Source organism: Marmota marmota, unplaced genomic scaffold, assembly GCF_001458135.2.
Source record: "Marmota marmota marmota unplaced genomic scaffold, marMar, whole genome shotgun sequence".
NCBI lineage: Eukaryota > Metazoa > Chordata > Mammalia > Rodentia > Sciuridae > Marmota > Marmota marmota.
This window is the reverse complement of record NW_026000082.1, coordinates 21,026,601-21,048,558: the sequence shown is the minus strand read 5'-3', so window position 1 is coordinate 21,048,558 and position 21,958 is coordinate 21,026,601. Positions and strand designations below refer to the sequence as shown.

General features: G+C 44.9%; 1 protein-coding gene across 8 annotated transcripts in view; it reads left to right on the top strand.

Moving 5' to 3' along the window:
* St3gal3 (ST3 beta-galactoside alpha-2,3-sialyltransferase 3) overlaps nt 1–21,958 on the top strand; it is a 167,006-nt gene that overhangs the window by 92,549 nt on the left and 52,499 nt on the right. For 6 of the 8 annotated variants that reach the window (XM_048815550.1, XM_015485126.2, XM_048815551.1 and 3 more), the window contains one exon: nt 6,068–6,160. The exons of the other annotated variants lie outside the window; for them this stretch is intronic. In XM_048815550.1, coding sequence (XP_048671507.1) covers nt 6,068–6,160 — 93 coding nt within the window. The remainder of the gene's footprint in view (nt 1–6,067; nt 6,161–21,958) is intronic. 8 annotated transcript variants of the gene reach the window in all.

The window sequence follows — 21,958 nt, the reverse complement described above, 5'->3', positions numbered from 1 at the left end:
CTCCCTCTCTCCCCCCCCTCCCCACCCTAGGGATTTAACCCAGGGATGCTTTACCACTGAGCCACATCCCCAGCCCTTTTTATTTTATTTTGAGGCAGGGTTTCACTAAGTTGCTTAAGGCCTCACTAAGTTGCTGAAGCTGGCTCAAACTTTCAATCCTCCTGCCTCAGTCTCCTGAGCTGCTGGAATTACAGGCATGCACCATCCTGCCTAGCTCTCCTCTTATTTTTAAAGTTTTGAATTCTATACCATAAACATGTGTTGTTTTGATACAGTCTTTCTCATCTCTTTTAAGTACATTTATTGCTCCAGGAAGATATCCTGTGTTTATACTGTGACTTTGAGTACCTGGCTTTTTAAAAAATTTTTTAGGCACCGGGGATTGAACTCAGGGGCACTTGACCACTGAGCCACATCCCCAGCCCTATTTTGTGTTTTATTTAGAGACAGGGTCTCACTGAGTTGCTTAGTGTCTCGCTTTTGCTGGGGCTGGCTTTGAACTCACAGTTCTCCCAAGATGCTGGACTTACAGGTGTGCGCCACTGTGCCCAGCTGCATTATCCTTCTGATGCCCAGGAATACTGGCTTCCAGTGACTGTCAAAGGTTGTGACTGCTTTTTTGATGGTGACCACAAATGCAAGTGTTACCTTGAAGGGGAGATGTGAGTTGAGCTACATTTTCTGGTTGTGTTAAATTTGTCATTGGAATTTAGATAGTGTGAATACAGAGCAGCATATCCACCAACCATGTGCTCTCTTGGGCTCTTTCAGCTCCACATGCCTGGGTCTAAGGCCAGCACTGGTTTAGAAGATTATATAAAGATAAATTACATAATTAGACCCACTGTCAGACACATAGCTTATGCTCAGTAGATGTCAACTGCCCTGATCTTTTCACTACCACCCAGGAAGAGAATGTTTTCATTTTTAAAGAAATGAAGCATAGAAACAAAATTTTGAGTTGGAATAGTCACAGCAGGCCCCCAATAGAGAGTCCCTATGAGAATTCTCCATGCAGAACAGGCCCAAGCACTGGGAGAGCTTCATGGAGAGAATCTTCCCAGCCACGATGAAGAAAATTACAAGGCCAAAGACAAGGATAAACCATAGTAATGTCAGCCCCAGAATCACTGATGAAACAGGAAAGTGGCCTGGTTTGATGGAGCGTGTGTGTTATGCCCAGTAGCCCATGCAGAGGGCAGGGCCTCCAAAACTCAGAAATGCCACAAATTCCAGATGGTTCCAATTAAGTGCTCCTCTTCTCTTATAGTAAGGAAGATATTTGACAGTGCTTCAGAGTTTATCACACACAGGTGGCATAGGGTAAGAATTGTTTAGAAACCCAGGTCTACACTGGAGGCCACATAGAACAAATGGCCAATGGTGTCAGAGTGGATTGGCACACCCCAGTTGTGGATGGAGGATGACAGTGCAAGAAAAGCCAGTTAATGAACCTGTCAAATCAAGGTGACCAAATGAGTTTTACCAACATTTTGTGTGGTACTTCTATACTCTGTGCCATGTGTGCTATACTAAATCTATATAATCTAGAACAAAAAGATACAAATGGATCATCACTCACCATTTGCCTGGCATGGTGGCACATGCCTGTAATCTCAGCGACTTGGGAGGCTACAGCAGGCACATCTCAGTTTCAAGGCCAGCCTCAGCAACTTAGTGAGACCCTGTCTCAAAAAACAAAAACAAACAAGGTCTAGGGACATAGCTCGGTGGTAGAGCAACTCTGGGTTCAGTCCCCAGTACCACCAAACAATAGCAGTGACTCTTCAGTGTGTGGCATGCTCAACCATAACCAAATCCTGATCCCTGTTGTATCCCTAGCTCCAGGGCCACGTCTGGCGCATCCCAGGACTGTTGCAGTTAGCGTGTGATGAGTGATGACCGGATGCCAGCATTGTACTAGGTGTCAGCACTTTAAGGTCAACATTATTTTCCCAACAATTTTGTGAAGTAAGCAGTAGCATAATCCCAGTTTTAAAGAGGTGGAAAATGAGTGCTCAGAGCAGTTCAATGGCCTGTCCCAAGACACACAGCTGTAGAGCCAGGATAAAAATCCAAGCACAGGGACTTAATTGCCTGAGGATATTTGTTGAATGAATGAATGCAAGGAAGGAAAGGAAGAAGGTGGGAGAGAAAGGGCCCCCGAGCAAGCTGGGGTGAAAGTCTGTGCTAGGTCGCTTGGGATCCACAGGTGGGGTGGATTGGTGCTATTTGGGGGGAGGAGCATCATGGAGTGTTCCTAAAGGACATGGTGCTTGAACTTTTGTGCTAGATCCTTCTCTTTCCCACCTTCCCCAGGACATTCTGTCTGCAACTGTCCCATCTCTACTGCACCAGAGTTTTTCTTATTCTAAGTAGCTTATGAATACGCTAAAATATTTCAAAACCTCAAAAAATCCTATCTTTGCCCTGCTGCCCCCTCTGGCTATTGCCACATTTCTCTGTTTCTCTTTATAGAAAAATTCCTAAAAATAATCTGTATTTTATGACTCCCAGTTTCTGTCCTGTTTTCTCTTAAATCCAATAGAATCAAGAGTTTCACTCCCATACGTTCTCATCAAGGTCAGCAGCAGTCCCTATGTAGCCACACCTTACCAGGCCTGCCACCATGTTTGACAGGATTGGACCCTGTATCTTTGTCCAGACACACCCTCCCTTGGCTTATCGCACTCTGTCCTTCTTTATTTATTCCTTGGTTATTTCCTTCCTTCCTATCAACAGCTTCTTCTGCCTCTTGCAGCGGTACTTGTCATTTCCCCAGTGTTGATCCTTCAGATGCACATTGGTCAGGGCACCCATGCCGCCTGTGATTGAATCCAGATGTGAAGTGCTCAGATCCTCCCTGTTTTGGCTACCTGTGTCTGCCACCTCCTCTTTCACATAGCACTCATGGTGCTTTGGAGCATGACTAGCCTTCCAAACCTGCTTTCTCACTTCATCCTCGCGAGAGCCTGGGAATCGTGTGTGGTGCCCATTGCACATGAGGAAGTTGAGAATCAGATTTTCCATCGCTTGCCCAAGGTGTCACAGGTTGTCAGTGTCCTCTGTGAAAGATTCCGATTCCAGATCTGACATTCTTTCTATTTACAACCCATTGTTTGGCCCGAATCCTCAAATTCAGCCCTTCTGAGCGAGGTGGGATAGTGGAAGTTGAGTTCCAGTCTTACCATCTGGATTTCCTCTTGAGTGTGTGGTTTACACTCTTCACCCCCAGGGCTTGGTAGTCATGTTGGCAACACAATGGGTGCTCTTACTGGTTGAAATGCTAAGTCTCCCAAAATGAAAGGCCAGCTGCAGAGTAGGAGAAGAACAAGGGCCGAATGATCTGATCAGACATCTGTGGGGCCTCCTGGCATTTGGAGTGTGAGTGCCTTAGAGAAACTTAACTATTCTGGCCTGAGGGAGTTGGCGACCATTAATCTTGGTGGTTTTGACCGCTGACTGCCCCAGAGGTCCCAGACTGCTGTATGACTCAGAATCCCCAACACTCCCCCTATTCTTCTCTCACTGGGACAGTCAGGAGGCCATTTCTGAGGCATTTTAATTTGGTAATAATTGACATGGCCCAGTGTGCCCAGAGATGCTTTTTAAAGGAGGAGGGGTTGATTAGCACTTACCATCCCTGTTCCATGGCCTTGCACTGCCCTGGGAAGAGTAATACGCCGCTTGCCCTGCTGGGTTCAGGCTTCCCACACCCCAGCTGGCCAGCATTCTCTCCTCTCCATCTTGGGTAACCTGATCCTAGAAGCCTTGAGCTGTCCTACAGCCCTTCTTCAAGCATCTTGCAAGAGCTGAGGTGCACACTACAGAAAAGGAAGTTGTAGCCAAAGGTTTTTCTATTGTGCATGTAGTTCTACTATTAGGAAGGGCAGCTGTCATCCATCTTCCAACTTCTTTGTGAAACTTTCTGGAATTCAGAAAGACCACAGGAACTTACAGTACAAAGGTGAACAAAGGTGAACAAGTAAAGAGTGGGGGGTGAGGAGACGGGCATAAAGAGATTCAAAGTGACACACCCTTATGTACATACTTCCAAAGAGCAGGGTGAGGCTTTCTTGACCCTCTTCTCTACTCATCTCTGGCCATGCCAGCTGCTCCTGTGCTAGCACTGGGCACTGTTCCATCCCCTGTGATCACACTACTGGTAATGTCATGTGAGTAGCTTCTGCACTGGTGCTAAAGAGGAGCTGGAGCACATGCAACCTTCCCCTCCCATGAAGGGGCATGATCTTGGTAAGGTCCTTTATCTTTCTGAAACTCATGTAAATTAATAATGCATAGCATCCACTTAAGCAATCTAGAATGTTATAGTCACTGCCTGGTCGCAGAAGCTTCCAGTAAATTCAGTAATTGCACCGAGGTTATATTTCATTTCCAAAGCACAGTTGTTTACATAAGAAAATACTGTTTCTTTCCTGTTAAAACTTTTGACTTTCTTTTTCTTTTGCCTAGCAAATAAAGTCCCAGGTTGTCACTCAACATTTGCATTTGCATTTCAGGCTTTGAATGTTAGTGAAGGCTTAAAAATGTAGATTTCTAGGGGTTGGAGTTGTAGCTCAGTGGTAGAGAGGTTGCTTAGCACTTTGAAGCATTAGGTTTGATCCTTAGCACCACATAAAAATAAATAAATAAAATAAAGATATTTGTTCTACAACTAAAAATAAATTTTAAAAAGTAGATTTCTAAAAAATGACATGGATGCAGATGAGTTTGTCTCTATTCAATGAGCAATTGCTTATGTAGGGCCCTGGACTAGCCCCCCAGGAGTGAATCAGATGTGACACCCACCCTCCAGTCCCTGCAGGGTGCAGTGCTGAAGGTCGACTTGCCATCAAGTCCAGCCAAACAGAGTAGCCGGGCACCAGAGAGTTGGCAGAGGGCCCAAGGGTGGGGGCGGATGGGAGTAGGACTCAAAACTGGCAGCCAGCCAGGCTCACTCAGGTGCCCCAGCAGAAAGGACCTCTAACCCTAGCAGTCACTGAGCCCTTTCACTGAAGATGTCCTGGTGGTCTCTAGACTGTAGGGCCAAGCCTTGGTGGAGGGTGGTGACTCTAGCCCATAAGGCTAGACTAAAGCCCCATTGAACACATAAGGACATTGAAATCCAGTGGTGTTGAGTGGCACAACTGTAGTCACATAGCAGCAAGGCCAGCACTGGAACACAGTCTTCTGAAAAGTATTCCACTGTCTGTAGCTTATGGTTTCCTGAGATGACTTGGCCTGCATTTTAGAGTGCAGGGTCTGTCAGGGCCATTTCCTCAGATAGTTCCTCAGACAGTTCCTCAGAAGTTACGGGAATCTTCTGTATGTCTCTATGCACGGTGCTGGGGAGAGGGATGTTAAGTCAGACTCTGGTCCCAGGAATTTACAGTATGGTGAGGGAGGGGTGCCCTCCCTGTGGCCATTGCAGGTGGAGGAGAGTGTGTGATGTGGAGAAGCGCTTGGCCCATTCAGCGGGTCAGGGAATACCTGAGTACGGCTGGAACGCACCAGGAGGAAAAGGATAAGGAATAATTACAGGTAGAGAACAGAAGACCATCCATTACTAGAAGTTGGTCAGGGGTTAGATCAGTAGCCCAATAACACACATTTATTGTGTCTCTATCCAGGCTACTGTGGGTAACCACTGATAACCACTGGGAGTATCATAGTATGGTACACAGGGTAAAAGCAGAGGAAGCTGGACATGTGGGGACATATCAGGAAGGTGGGAAGGGCAGCGCCTCTGGCTGTGGAAGTCTGAGCAGCCCTCCACCCCCAATCTTGGAGCCTGGAGAAGGTTCTCATTTCCTTGGTATCAGGCTTATTACAAAGAATCTCTGTGGAACCAAGTATGTTCCTTCTACAGATTCCATCAAGAGACCTTGCTTATTGATCCATCTGTTCCCTTTCCACCACTGAAGCCTTAGTGTGGAAAAGGGCCTGAAGAGCCGATTGTGGGGAAGAAAGCTTTATTCAAGGTTTAGCCCCTGCAGCTCTTCATGAATTAATAACCCAGTGACTGTTCAGTGCCTGGCAGGCAGTGACTTTCCTCCTCTCCCTACAGGCCTGCTGAGTTAGCCACCAAGTACGCCAACTTTTCAGAGGGAGCCTGCAAGCCGGGCTATGCTTCAGCCCTGATGACCGCCATCTTCCCCCGGTAAGTGTTCTCTTTCTTCTGCTGCCTAGACAGCCTGGCCCCACACAGTAGCTCATGTTCTCCAGAAGAAACAAGATTCTGCTCTCACTTCCCTCGCGTGTCCAGCAGTCTCCAGTGTCTGGAAAGGACTGAACCCCACTCTGTGCCTTGCTATGCCTCACCCCACCCTGCACTCAGCAGTGCAGCTTGTTTCAGGGAGAGGAGGGAGGGGACGGAACCTATATGGCCACCCACAGAAGCCAGGCATCCCGAGCAGCCAGGCAGTGCTGCCAAATGGAGACACACTTACTCTTAGTATCAGTGGCCAAAGCTGGGACCCACTAGCTGGCCAAATAAAGTAGGGAACAAAGTTAATTTCTGAGACTGTCCAAGTTTTGAACACCTTTCCTCTTGGTCCATTTGCATTCTGGAGCTTCTGATTTCCTTGGTATTGGGCTTCCTGAAGGAATCTGTGCCTCATCCAGGGAGTTTCTTGTACCAAATGCTACTATCGGGCCTTGCTTACATTCCAACCTTCTTTCTTTCCTGAAGGCCTTGGCATGGAAAAGGGACTGTAAAAGCTAGGATTGTCTTGTCTTGTCCAGAGTGCCTTGAGACTGTCACGGTCATTTAGTTCCTTCAGAAAGTGGTGGGAGCTCTGACTCGCAGGGGGGCTCCTCAGGACTCTCCAGGCATTGAAATGTAGCATTTGGACCACCAGAGGAGTCCTGGGAGTGACCCCGCTCACTGGAGGAGGTACTACCTTGCCTCCCATCCTTTGAAGGGTGAGATTAGCGCACACAGTGTGCTTGCAAGGGAATGCTGAGCAAGTGCTGCCCCAAAGTAACTCCAGTATACCTTCTCTTGTAAGCTCCCTCTCTTGTCCAGTGTGAGCAATTCCAGCTTAGCTCCTGGTATAAAGCAGAGGCTGTACTGCCGAGTACTCTGCCTGGGATCTACCTTCTGAATTGACTCCAAATACTCTGTTTTCTCCAGCTATTTATTGAGCACCTCTGAAGTGTCTGACATTGTGTTCTATATTCTTTACTTTTGGAAGCCTTCATAACTGTGTACCCTGGCCCAGATACCTGTGAGTTTTCCTTAACCTGTAAATAGATTTCTTCTATTTTTCCTAATTGAAAGTAATACAAGCATGTGGGAAGAAAACTCAAACAATACCAAAGGATCTATACTGTCCCCCCAGACCTCTTCCCCAGAGACAGCCAGTATTAACATAATTGGGAATATACTGGATTTATTTTTCTGTACCTTGATTTTTACTGCTAAAAATATGATAGAGATTATCGTATGGCTAATGGATAATAATTAGCCATACATGCTCCAGAGAGCATGTATGGCTCCATCTCTCTTTCTTTCTTTTTCTTTTTTTATTTTTGGTGCTAGGAATCGAACCCATGGCCTTGCACATGCAAAGCACATGCTCTACCACTGAGCTACACTCCAGCCCCCTTCATATCATTTTTTAAATGATTATATAATCTACAATTGCATGGATGTATCAATTTTATTAAAAGTAAGGTTTACTGAATTTTAATTTATATACAGTAAAATTCACCCTTTAGTGTAGTTCCATAACTAGTTCCATTGATAAATGCATACTTTATATAATTACCACAACAGTTAAGTTCTCCAGGCCCCTTTGTGGTTTATCCCTCCCCTGCCTCCAGTCCCTGGCAACCACTGATCTATTTCCTGTCCCTGTAATGTTCACATAGTATGTAACATTTTGAGGTAGCTTCTTTCTTTTAGTATAATGCATTGCTAATTCATACATGTGCTGTGTGTTCCTTGTTTTTTCTCTTTTATGGCTGAGTAGTATTTCATTATGTAACTGTCACACAGTCTGTCTACTGAAAGGACAAAAGACATGCAGGTTAATTATAATTTGGGGCAATCATAAAGCCACTATAAATATAATAGTACAGGTCTTTGTGTAAAATGTATTTTTTAAGGAAATTCCTAGGAGTGTGATGGCTGGTTCCTATGTTAAATATATGACTGATAAGAAATTGCCCAACTGTTTTCCAAAGTGATTTCAAAGCTTTGTTCTCCCACCAGCTGTGAAAGAGTGTTCTAGTGTCCCTGCATCCTTGCCCTCAGTGTTTTTGCCTTTCACTATTCTAGTGAGTTTATAGTGATTATCTCACTGTGGTTTTAATTTGCATCTTACTACTGACTGAAAATATTAAGAATCTTTTCATGTTATTATTTTCTTTATGGAACTGTCTTTTCTACCTGTTGCTGATTTTTAGTTGGGTTGGGTGTTTGTCTTATTGAATTCTAAGGGTTTTAAATATTTTGGATAGTAGCCCTTTGTAAGACAAGTGATTTGCAGGTATTTTCTTGTCTTTCTTTTTATTCTCTTAACCTGTCTTTCACAGAGCAGAAGTTTTAATCTTGATAAAGTTTAATACATCATTTGTTGATTGATTGTATGTATATCCTCTTCTGAGAAGTGTCTGTTCCGGTCCTTGGCCCATTTGTTGATTGGATTATTTGTCTTTTGGTGCTTAGCTTTTTGAGTTCTTTATATACCCTAGAGATTAGTGCTCTATCTGATGTGTGAGGGGTAAAAGTTTGCTCCCAGGATGTAGGCTCTCTGTTCACCTCACAGATTGTTTCTTTTGCTAAGAAGAAACTTTTTTAGTTTGATTTCATCCCATTTATTGATTCTTGGTTTTAATTCTTGCTCTGTAGGAGTCTTATTAAGGAAGTGGGGCCTAATCCCACATGATGAAGATTAGGGCCTACTTTTTCTTCTATTCAACACAGAGTCTCTGGTTTAATTCCTAGGTCCTTGATCCATTTTGAATTAAGTTTTGTGCATGGTGAGAGATAGGGGTTTAAGTTCATTTTGTTGCATATGGATTTCCAGTTTTCCCAGCACCATTTATTGAAGATACTATCTTTTCTCCAGTGCATGTTTTTGTCACCTTTGTCTAATATAAGATAATTGTAATTTTGTGGGTTAGTCTCTGTGTCCTGTATTCTGTACCATTTGTCTACCAGTCTGTTTTGGTGCCAATACCATGCTGTTTTTGTTACTATTGCTCTGTAGTATAGTTTAAGGTCTGGTATAGTGATGCAACCTGCTTCACTCTTCCTGCTAAGGATTGCTTTAGCTATTCTGGGTCTCTTATTTTTCCAGATGAATTTCATGATTGCTTTTTCTATTTCTATGAGGAATGTCAATGGGATTTTGATTGGAATTGTATTAAATCTGTATAGTACTTTTGGTAGTATGGTCATTTTGATAATATTAATTCTGCCTATCCAAGAGCAAGGTAGATCTTTTCATCTTCTAAGGTCTTCTTTGATTTCTCTCTTTAGGGTTCTGTAGTTTTCATTGCATAGATCTTTCACCTCTTATGTTGATTCCCAAGTATCTTTTTTTTTTTTTTTTTAGGTTATTGTGAATGGGGTAGTTTTCCTCATTTCCTTCTCAGAGGATTTGTCACTGATATACAAAAATGCCTTTGATTTATGGGTGTTGATTTTATATCCTGCTACTTTGCTGAATTCATTTACTAGTTCTAGAAGTTTTCTGGTGGAGTTTAGGAAGAGGGGTGGGAGGGAAAGAGAGGCGCAGGGGATTAGCAAGGATAATGGAATGTGATGGACGTCATTATCCGAAGTACATGTATGAAGACACGAATTGGGTGTCAACATACTTTATATACAAAGAGAGATATGAAAAATTGTGGTATATATGTGTAATAAGAATTGTAATGCAAAAAAAGTACATGTATAAAGACATGAATTGGCGTGAACATACTTTATATACAAAGATATAAAAAATTATGCTCTATATGTGTAATAAGAATTGTAATGCATTCCACTATCATATTTTAAAAAATAAAATCAATTTTAAAAAGTTTAATACATCAATTTTTTAGTGGATTGTGTTTTGAATGTTGTATCTAAGAAATTTTTCCCCAATTCAAGGTCAAAGGATTTTTGTTTTCTTCTGGAATTTTTGTAGGTTTAGCTCTGACTTTAAGAGCTATGACCTATTTTGTGTGAATTTTTTTATCTAGTAAAATGTAAGGAGTTCCCTTTTGCATATTAATGTTCAGGTGTTCCAGAACCCTGTATTGAAGACTGTCCTTTCCCCATTGAATTACCTTGGCACATTTGTTGAAATGGGTTGAACATTCGTGTGTGGGTACTCCATTGTTCTGTGCCCATCCCTGCACCAGTATCATGCAGAACATGTACAGTCACGTCTTCTATTTCTTCCTTTCCTATCCAGAGACCTCTTCTTTTTCTTACCCTAACACCGGGCAGACTCCAGTGTAGTACTGAATGGACATGACTGGTTACATCATTGGCTGTTGGTGGTTAATTCACCCTCAGCCCCGCACCCATCCCTGGAAATTAGGCCTAGCATTGGTATTTCTTCTTTCTTATCCTGAATCCATCTGATTAGAGGGTTATTGTTTTAGATTCCTGGGAATGTGTGTGTAATCAGAATATACTTTGTCTGATTTTAATACTTTCAAAATGATTGAGATCTGAGTGTTAAGGGATAAAATATGGTCTGTCCTGGTGAGTATTCTGTATGAAATAGAGAAGAAAATATTTCTGCTCTTAGATACACCACAGTGTGAATGTACTTAATACTACTGTATACTTAAAAATAGTTCAGATAGTAAATTTTATGTTACATGTATTTTGTCATCATTTTAAATTTAAGGTTCTTTTTTTTTTCCTGTGTGTGTTTGTGGGTACAACACCAGGGATTGAACCCAAGGCCTTGTGCATACAAGGCAAGCACTCTACCAACTGAGCTATATCCCCAGCCCCCCTAGTCCTTTTTTATATTTTATTTAGAGACAGAGTCTTGCTAAGTTACTTAAGACCTCACTAAGTTGCTGAGGCGGGTCTTGAACTTGTGCTCCTCCTTCCTTAGCCCCCCAAATCACTGGGATTATAGGTATGTGCCACTGCACCTGTCCCATTTCACTTTTTTATATTCATGTTTTCTTCTGCTTTCTTGGCCCCATGGAACATACTTGTCTTCTGATTCCATCGTGTCATTGGGTTGGTTTCTATTGATGGATTTTTTCTCCCTCTGGTTATGACCTATATTTTTCTATTCTTTATGCCTGGTAATTTTATTTGATTTCAGATGTGTAAATTTTACATTTTCCTGTGCTAAATTTTGTATTCCTTTAAATAGTGCTAGATTTGGGTTGGGCATGTAATTAAGTTACTTGGAATTGGGGATAGCCCTTTAAAGTTTGCTTTTGATGTTGCTAGGGCAGGTCTTGAGCAGCTTTTTGTCCAGGGCTAATGTATCCCCTTTCCTAATGCAGTGCCCTCTGAGAACACTGCCCAGTGCCTCCTGTGTCATCAGGTTGTTCCACTCTGGCTGATTCATTTCCACTCTGGTTTGTATGAACACAAACAGCCTAGAGGACTCTGGACACCAGGAATTGTTGACATACTGCTCCCTGTGGTCCTTTCCTCAGCCTCCAGGCTTCCTCTCAGACATTTACAGATTAGTACTTGGCCAAAGATTTGAGGAGACCCCTTTAAAGATCTCCATAGCTTTCTGTGTCATTTGCTCTCTTCTAAACATTGATCTGTTCTCTCAACTCATAAAGACCACTGAGCTCTGGTTATATTCCCCGTCCATATATGTTGGACACTGTCCTCAGACAGTAAGCTAAGCAGTTATGGGGCTCACCTCATTTGTTCCCTCTTTTGGGGGCAGTTCTGTACTGTTATCCAAAGCCTGAAAACCCACCGTTCCCCATGTCTGACTGGTTTTCTAGATGTCTAAGGTACAAAGACAAATCCTGTTTCTTCTGTTCCATGATGGCCAGAAGCACAAGTCCTTTGATCCTCATTCATGAGGTACAGGATGTCTCCTAGTCTAGTTAGTCTGATCTAGGCAATTTCCCAACTTTACTATTACATTACTATTAGAAATATCGCTTCAGTGAATAATTATATTTTTACATCATTTCCCACATATGCAGATTATCTAGAATAAAGTGATATTTCTGGTTCACAATTTATAGGCATTTTAATTTTGAAAGTTATTGGTGGTTGTCCTCCATGGCAGTTTTTGAGTGTACCTATATACACAGTTTATGATAGTGCCTTTCTCTTGTCTTGTTTTATCTTTGCAGTTTTTTTGTTTATATTTAAATTATTAATCCATCAGGGTTTGTTTGTTTTTTATTTTTTTCATATGAGTAACTAGTATTTCATAACATTTTTGACCAAGAAAATACTTAAATAAATTCAAGATTTTTATTTATGTAGCATCAGTACTTTGACAGAAAAGGTTCTGGTGCAACTATTTTGACATGACCTTAAAACAAACAAACAATTAAATCTTTATTTATTACCAAATGCTGTGTGAAGCAGTCATTCTCTTCCCAAGCCCTAGTCTTCTGAGCCCATCTAGTCACTGACTCTCACACTGGACCCGGACTGGGGAATAGGCACTTTAAGTGGGGGGTGCTGACTGCCAGCCTGTCCTGCCTGTCTGAGAAGTCAGCCTGCTCCTTCTCAGACCTTTGTGCTGTCTGCTGACAAGTCCTCTTTCCCTCCCTTGTGCCTTGCTTGCTTCCTGAGTGGGAGAGATGGGAGGGAATGGCAGCAGGGTCCAAAGGATTTATCGTGCATCTGCCCTGCTCCAAGCTTTGGATTAGGGATTTTTATCTTTTTGGTCTCCATGGAGTGGAAAGTCTCCCCTTACTCTCTCTTGCACTCCCATGCACATGTACCCACTTTTCTCATGCTGTACCACCGCAGTACCTCACACATCACTGGTATTATAATTATTTACTGGTGTATCTTCCTCCATGGTAGGCCATGTACCTCTTAGCATGGAGCAATGGTCTGCCAACCAATCTAGAAGAGCTTTCAGCACTGAGTAGACACTTCATATTTGTTTTGTGAATGGATATTACTTTCTGCCCTCTGGATATTAAGAGTCTGAGGGTTTGAAAATGTTGATAAGACACTTTGAGTGACAGCTAAGGAAGAAAAATAATTATTATGACATATTCTAATACATACTACATTGGAAAGAGATGAGGTTTGGAGATAGAAAGTGTTCATAGCTTTCTTACTTTACAGGCTATGCAATCTTGGAAAAGTCTGAGCATTACTTAACTCATTAGTTAAGAAAATGAAATGTGATGATTTATCTTGGAGCCATAAATGTTATTAGATCATTGCAGCAGAATTTAATGTTAGGCACATAACAAGTGAATTGTTTTATCAGTGACTTTCATTATGGTTAGATAAGGTGTTCGGATTTTTTTTTTTTTTAAGGAAGAAATACAGATACCAGAGTAGGTCATAGTAAATACTTTAAATGTTGGCTTAAAGAAGAACTATAATTCATTTGAATATAATTTATTCAGAACCTTAATTGACACTCTCCATTTTCCTAACAATACTTTGCTTCCTACATTTGAGGGTTATTTTGTGCTTTGGTGAAAGTATCATGCCTTTTAGATGGTAACCAGTAGGCCTATGCAAAATAGGTGGCATCTTCAGGCAAAGCCTATGACCACCAGTTTCGGCAAAAGACAGAGCTGTAACCCATGCTGTGGACACACTGCAGAGCAACATCAGCAGCAGCCAGTGATAGCTAACATCATCTATTGGGGGCTTACTTTGTATCAGGTCCTATGCTGGTAAGAGTTTTTCCTCTCTCTTCTGTTTTAATCCTCTTATCAATCATAAGAGAAACGTAGTCTAGTGTATAAATATGAGGAAATGGAGACACAGAAGTCGAGCAATTTGCCTGAGGTCATACAGGAAGTAATGAAACCAACTTCTGAACCCAAACATTTGACCACAGAGCACATTCTACCCCCTTTCACGGCTGCTGTTTCATGGGCGGGTGGCTAATGGCCAGAGTACAGCCTGGTGGTGGCTGATGAGGTGCCGGTGTAGAAATTGCCGCCTTACCCAGCTCTACAGAGGAAAACCACACTTCTCTTGAGACACACTTTGATTTAAGAAGACTGGTGGGTGTGGTGTACATCTGTGATTCTCATACTGCTAAGGAATCACTGCCATGGTCCAAGCTGGCTGTGTTCCGTAGAGTGCAAGGATGGCTGCCGAAACCTTGCACAGCTTTCTGAGGCAGGAAGTCTGGAGCGCTGACACAGTCCCAGCTGCCTATTTTGGGACCCTTGCGTGAGAAGATGCAGGAGGCCTACTGCACTGCCTGGGGGCTTTGAAAGCTGTGGGCTCTTGGCCAGGTTAGCTGGGTAGCTGGTATCCCCACATTCCAAAGCCCTCCCCTCTCTGCCCTTCAGAGAAGAATCCTGGGATTTTTATTACTACAACACCAAGGAAGTGTGGTAAGACTGAGAGGCATCCTAGCTAAGCTTTGTCCCATACCATAAATTGCAGGGGAAAGTAGAGCATGGTCCCTTCCTCCACTTCTGCAGAATCACTGTCCTTCCAGACTGGGAGCAAGATGGACACAGCCCCTTCCTTGCCAGGAGGAGTGTGATAAAGACAGGCTGAGATTGCCTTCTCTACTTCCTCTTATCCCTCTAATTCTGAATCTGTGTGATCTAGCCTGTGCTTCTACCCTTCCCCTCTTTTAAGTACTCTTGACCAGATCAAGAAAAAGTACTTCCTGATAAAGGCAGGGGGTAGATAAACCTTTTTTGATGGTCTTCCTCCACTATGAAACACTCTATTCTCTTCAGTTCTTTGTCCACACACCCTCCTGGCCCCCCTTTGACTTTTCAATGATTCCTTCTCAGTTTTTACTGCAGGCAACCTGCTCCTGTGCCCATCTTAGATACTGGTGTTTACCAGGGTCCATATGGCCCTCCTCTCCTCTGGCTTCACCACTTTGTTTAACACGTGCGCTGACAACTCTCAACCTTGTTTCTCTGCTGATCTCTAACCTACTTGGGTGACTCAAAAGTATCTCAAACTCAATGTCCCCTCAGTATTCAATACTTTGAATCAATCCATGTTATTTCAGTAACATGTCCACTCTCACCTGAACCAGAAATATGGGAGCTAGTCTTTCTCTTTCCCCTCTCAACTGAATATCTAAGCAGCATTGAATCCTGAGGTTGGAAGATCAGCTTAGCTCCTTCCTCTGAGCCCCAGTCCTCCAACCTCATCCACTCCTCAGGATCCTGAATCTTCATTCTCTTCACTGGCTCCTTATAGTACTACTTAATCATACTCAGGTTTCCCCATCCCTTGAAGATTGTCACATCGACTACCTGATATGCTGTACACCTAATAATAAGAGCTTCCAGTTATCAGGGCAGTTGTGTGCTGTGTAGTCACTCATTCAACGAAGTGCCAGACATTTTCCTAGTGCTGGACCTTCAGCATGTCTAATATGCCTAAAATCTTTCCCCTCAGAGATCCTACTGCAGACACAGAAAACCTATGCATTAATGTCACATGGTTGTTGGAACTCTTACTGTTTGTCAGCCACTCTGCTAAACGCTGTGTATTCATGACCTGTCAGCCTTTACAACAGCCCCGTGCAATAAGTGCTGTTGTACCCATTTTGTAGATGAGAAAGCTGTAACTCGCTTGAGGACACAGTGGCACAGAATCAGCACTCACCAACCCCACATGCTGTGCTGAATCATGGCTCTCAACCATGCGCCTACAGAGGAATGCAGATTCCTTTTGTTCAGAGGGTATATTAAATATTTTTGGGTAGGTAATCCCTGCAGTAAAATCCCTGGGTACTAGGAAGAGCAGGAGTGTTCAGTAACCAGAGCTTCTCTGCAGAGTGTGCAAGGGTAGCCTGCAGTGGGCTGGCAGACTAAATGCCTGACCTTGACCTGGACTCCAGCCTGAAGCTACAGGATTTCCATCTGAGTCCAGTTAGTTTCTCTGCCATCATCCCCTGCACCATATGTTCCTTAGCATCACACCTGACTTCTATTTTCTGTTTTTAAACCAATTCTTTATCTTTGTCTTTACCCCTTCAAGGAACTCAGCACCCTTGTACCCTAAACTGTACACCTCATCTCTTTCCTCTTCACTCTCTTCCAACCCTCATAGGTGGGACTGTAGTGGATGCCCAAAAGTTGTGTTTTCTTTAGGAAAATCTCCTTCCACGCTGCTTTGAACAGGTGAATACTGTCGACCCACCTGTGGAGATTTCCCAAGTTATGTCGTTATGTGCTGTAAGAGAAGTTCTAGGCTTCTGACTCTTCCTGATGGTATCAGAGTGCATCTTTTCTCCTGCCCCAGGTCAGGACCTGAGGAGCTTTGTCTCATCCTCCTCTGATTTCTGCTTGAGGGTGAGGCCAGGCTGAAGCCTCAGTAGAATGTCCCACACAGGGCATCTGTTGTGTGCTGTGGAATCAAAAGTGATGCACACTAGTCTGCAACAAGATATTTGAGAAACTGAAAATAAGGTTTGGAAACGTATAACAATTAGAGTAAGTTTATGTTGGTGAATTTAATACTTTAAAAATGGGGCTTCATATTTTATATGTGTGCTTATTTTTCTAGTGATTTCCTTTTTATTTTATTTTATACAGTTATTGTTCTGTGGCAGAATTGAAACTTAAAAAGCAAAACTAACTGGTCCTTCACAGATGGTTGAGAAGCATTGACCCACAGTGGAAAGAACAGGGCTGGCTGGGCTTCACTCTCTGAGCCTCCTTTTTCCATCTGGTTGATTACCCCAGGGTGAAGGGGACAGTGCTTTGAGTCACATATGTATCCAGGCATATGTGCCCAGGAGTGGTAAAGACAGAGGAGACCCCTAAGCCAGAGGATTGATGAGAGGCTGGCTGGTGAAGGAGATGTGTGAGCTATCCCAGGAAGCTGGAGCTTCTGTAGCAAGGCCAGGCACCCTGGTGAAGGCCGCTTCTTCCCTTGAGACTAAGCCCAGGGCTCCCTTTGGCTAGAGAGCAGGAATCCTGAAGGTGCTCGGAAGCGCAGTCCCTGGGGAGAGCAGGCAGCCGGGCTGCATTCCTGTGGTATTTGAGGATTGATCTTGTCAGATTAGCAGCTTTGCTTTTCTTGGTTCAGGTACAAGATCCCCACGTGGGGAGCTGTGCTTCTTGAGAAGAGCAAAAGCTGATGAAAGCTTAGAACGTGAGGCTCCAGGCCAGCCCTGTACCAGTTCCTCGATGAGAGGGAGGCCCCAGGTGTCAGCTCCACCTACCCAAAGTCCCAGGGGTGAGGCAGCAGCTGGGCAGAGAGCAGGATGCTGGCACCTTTGGTACATTGTCCTGCTTTTCCTTCTCTTATCTGTCCTCAGAGAGGTAGGTCACTGTATGGCTAGCCTTTTATGAATAAATAGCAGAAGCTGGCAGGGAGGAGCATGACTGAGGCCTTACCTCTCCCAGCCCGTGCCCATCCCCTGTCATGGGAGCTCTTGACTCTCTGCCCCAGTGCATGTGGAGTCCAGACCTGGGCAAATGAGGTAGCCAGGGAGCCCCTGGCGAGGGAATTATACTCCTCACCAGTGCAGCAGCATGAAGGCAGGCCTATTTGACGAAAGTAGGCTATGGCATCTCTGTGCCTCTGGTGTTAGGACAGACCCATCCTCCTCTCAGGTTCTCCAAGGGCTTAGATTGGGTTTTCAGCAGCGGGCTAACTGGAGACCGTGCGCTGCAGCATCTTCACTCTGCTGCTCAGCCCTCCAGATAGTGTGTGTGGGTCCAGGGCCAGCTGCAGAGCTTGTTCCAAAAAGTAACATCCAAATGGGGCAAGACTGCTAAATGGACAAGGCATGTGCTTGGGAACTGGGCTCAGAAACCAACTCTGTGGGGCCTAATTGGGGCTGGCTTGGTACCTGCTATCCCCATTGGCAGTGCCTCCTTGTGTCTGAGGTGTCTGATCCATGAGCTTCTATCCTGGTAAAAAGGGCTGTCTCGGGCTGGGGATGTGGCTCAAGCAGTAGCGCGCTCGCCTGGCATGTGTGCGGCCTGGGTTCGATCCTCAGCAACACATACAAAGAAAGATGTTGTGTCCGCCGAAAACTAAAAAATAGATATTAAAAAAATTCTCTCTCTCTCTCTCTCTCTCTCTCTCTCTCTCTCTCTCTCTCTGAAAAAAAAAATCTTATTTGTTAAAAAAAAAAAAAAGGCTGTCTCCACCTCATTCTCCGTCTCCCCCATGTGCCCTCATGCACACCCCCAGGATCAGCAAAAGAGGTTAAGCACAGGACTTTCCTCAGCTTTGTTTATCCTTAGGATGCTTTTGACCTTTTTGACCTTAGGATGCCTGTGCTCCTGTACCTCTTCCTTGCTGCCCAAAGACTGCTGCATGCACAAGTGCCCCTGATATCCAGATCCCTTTTCCCAGTGGGCTTCTCCCCACTCCTCCCCTACCCCTGAGGAATGACACAGGGTTGGAGTAGATTCTGTGAGCCCATTTGGTTCCCCTGAGGGAAAGAATCCCTCTTCAGAAACAGTGGTCTTTATTTAACATGGTCATCAACTGCCTTTGTTGGAGCCGTTTCTTGTCACCTTGAGTTCCTGGGATAGAATTTTAAAAAGTGCAAGAGACAGCAGGACAGAGTGCAGCAAACTGTGCTTGGTGTGGGTGGTGGGAGTTGAGGAAGGCTGCTCGTCTAGGAGATTGTCCAGTGGGCTCCAGCAAAGTCTCTGGCCCTCAGAGATACACTGCTTTGCTGTCACTCTGATTATTGGTAGAAAACATGGGGTTCAAGGGCTGCAGGCCAGCCAGCGAGAGCTGTCAGCACAACCCCAGCTGCACATAGGGTACAGGTGCAGAAGGAAGGGGTGAGCCTGGCTCCATCCATCTCTGTTTCAGGCCACACACTCAGGGACTCCACCGAGGAGAATTTGCTAAAGGAAGGACCAAATGTTCTCTGGTATACAGCTATACCCCAGGGCCCGCTTTTGTGGATGGCAGGTCTTCCTGTTTTGCAGATGAGTCCTTTTCAGGGTGAGACTTGGAAGCTGGATGCACCAAAAAAAAGGTAACCTAGGGGCCTGGGCTATACAGGTTATAGCCACAAACTGGAGGGCGGCCTGTTTTTTCCCCAAGCCATGACTGAGCTGATTCCTGGCTATATTTCAGATCTTTTCTGAGGGTGGGCCTGAATTTCAGGAAGCAGGGAGCTTTGTAGCTGGGCAGAAGTGGTCTGGCCATGCTCAGACTGTCATTTCTTGGCACTGAAATGAGAGCTGTCAGGGTAGATGGAGAAAGAAATCTTTGCCCCCTGACTTCACCACTGGGTCATTGATCCTTGTGGTTGGAGCCATGCCAGTTCCTATGCCAGGCTCACAGCATCTCATTTATGCTGTCTTAGCAAAAAACAAGGCAATGGGGTTCTCCCTTCTCCAGTCCATGCAAGTGAGACGAGCTTAGGCATTAGGGTGAGGAAGACCTGGATTTCAATCCCAACTTTTCCTCTTGGCTAGCTGTGCAGCTCTGGGCTAGTTACTTAATCATGCTGAGCTTCACCCTCCTCATCTGCAAAACGGGAATAGTGGTTGCTACCTCCCAGGCAGCTGTGGGGTTGCATGAGACCCTGTCCATGAGGTGTGTGGCCTGCACTCAGTGCTTAGTCAGGGCAAGAAAGTGTTGTTGTTCTTCTGTCCTTCCACTCTACCCACTGTGACTCTAGAGACACCTCTGGTAATGCATCTTGCCTGGCAGCTGTCAGGACTTGCGTAGATTGTGCATATAAACCCAGGTGATTGACATTTGTTGATAAAGGAATGCCACATGTATCAGGAAGTGTGGCTGTTGTCAACTCCAGCCACACAGGATGCAACTGATAACTTATAATTTAGTAAAAACATAAAATAAAATAAAACTGAGTTGTCAGAGCAGAGCATCCAGGAATGGATGTCTCCTAGTACCTAACCCCGAGGGGCATTGCCCTGTAAACCAGTTTTTAACATCTGCATGCCACACATGCTGTTCCCCAGCCAGGAGTGCTTCCCTCCATCTTGGCCTTAACTTATTTCAGTGAACAGCTTGGCCATCTCTGGCACCAAGCACTGCAGTCTCTGCTCACAGAACTGCTTGTAGCAAGCTTCTCCCCTCATCAGGGGCCTGAAAAAGGCAAGCACTGAGCTTGGTGAGATGCCACGTGTATGTGCCTTCTGGAGTGTCCCTCCTCACCTTCGCCACCTTTAGAAAACTCAGTTTCACCTCCTCTACAAATCTTTCCCCAGCCTGGGTCTTGCCAACTCGTGCGTCTTTTTCTGCGGTCCTTCCATGTGCACTGAACTGCGCTTTCCTCCTGGCTCCTCCACTTCTCCTTGCCCAGTTTTTATCTTTAATTTACCTGTGTCACCACCTACTGCCTGAATGAACTGGGGCCAGTTCCCATTTCCGTGCGTTTATCTGTTCAGTTGCCATACTTTTCCAGGCTGGCTTCGGTTTGGGGAGGGAGGTGAAAATGGAGATCCTGATGACTTCCTTGGGTGCGCTGCCCGGTCCACTGTGCTGCCAGCCTGAAGCAGCACCACCAGCATCAACAGTGGGAAGAGTCAGCAGTGGCTCTGATGATATATTAAACTCTAGATCATTCCTCCCTCAAAATATTGAGATTGATGCCCTCCTTCAATTTGCTCAGACAGTTGGGAATTTTGTGGCTATTTGTTTATTCCTGCAATTAATTTTTACTGAGCACCAGGCTCTGGTCTTGAAAAATGCAGACAGGGCCCAAGTTCAGCATCTGGGGGAAATAAATTGAAGCTATACCTCAAAGTTCTGGTCGTATTCACATCAAGTTGGAAAGCAAGGGACTTGGCCATATACCCCCTCACCACTGCATCCCAGCACCTAGCCTTGGACTGGCTACATCACACTGCTGAGTGGGTAGGGTGGTGGGGAGGCCCCAAGCCTGCCCAAGCCCAAGGCCTTCTCACAGTACCTCTGTGGGCTATGGCAGCAACCAGAGGATGACAGCTTTGGAGTTTCAGAAGATCAGGCTTGTGAATGATTTTGCATGGACTAGGGTTATAGACAAACAGAAATGACATCTGAAAAGACTCCTCTGAGCCAGTTTTCTTGGCACATTCATCCAAGTCAAGCCCAAACAAAAGGCTGTTGATGACATTTCTTCTGCACAAGTCACGAAAAGCTGCAGACTGAGGGTGAGCAGTTTCTGCTTCTGCAATTCAGAAACCATAAAGAATGAAGAATGGCTTGGGGAAAGCGTGGCTCCATCATTAAGTCAGCATCCGCCCCTTAACATTCTGCATGTCTACACAGTGCAGGCTTAATCCTGGGAGCCCCCTGCAGTGAATGCCCTCAAGGAATGGGCAGAGCTTCCCCCCAACTTCCACCTGTGTGGGGGCTGTACCCAGGCCTCCAGTCAGATCAGCACCTCCCAGGGCCCCATTTGGATCCTGCCCATGATGACTGCTCACCTGACTCCTGAGCCCCAGAGACACTAGATAGATTCTTGCCCTTCTCCAGCCTCTAAGCACCCACTCTGCCAAGTCCTTGCAGAGCTCTGGGGGACAGTGACAAATAAGAAATAGCTGCTGCTTCCCAGAGCTACCGTGAGTGGGCAGTGTGGTGACTGCAAGGACAAAGCAAGCGTAGGGAGCTGTGCATGCTCCCATGAGGGCATCTGACCAAACTGCAGGCTACAGGGTCTTGCTAGAGGAGGTGCACCTGTGCCCACAACTGGTGCAAAATTAGAAACTGGCCAGGCACCCAGCACCCACCACTCAACCATGGACTCCTGAAGCATTTGCTGCTGGAGAATCCTTTAGCCCTCACAGGTCCAAGTTTGGGAAGCTGGTGTGTTACCATACTACTGTGTTGCCCCAAAGAAAGCCCAGCCTACATAGTGCCCATGCCCACTAAGGCTCCTAC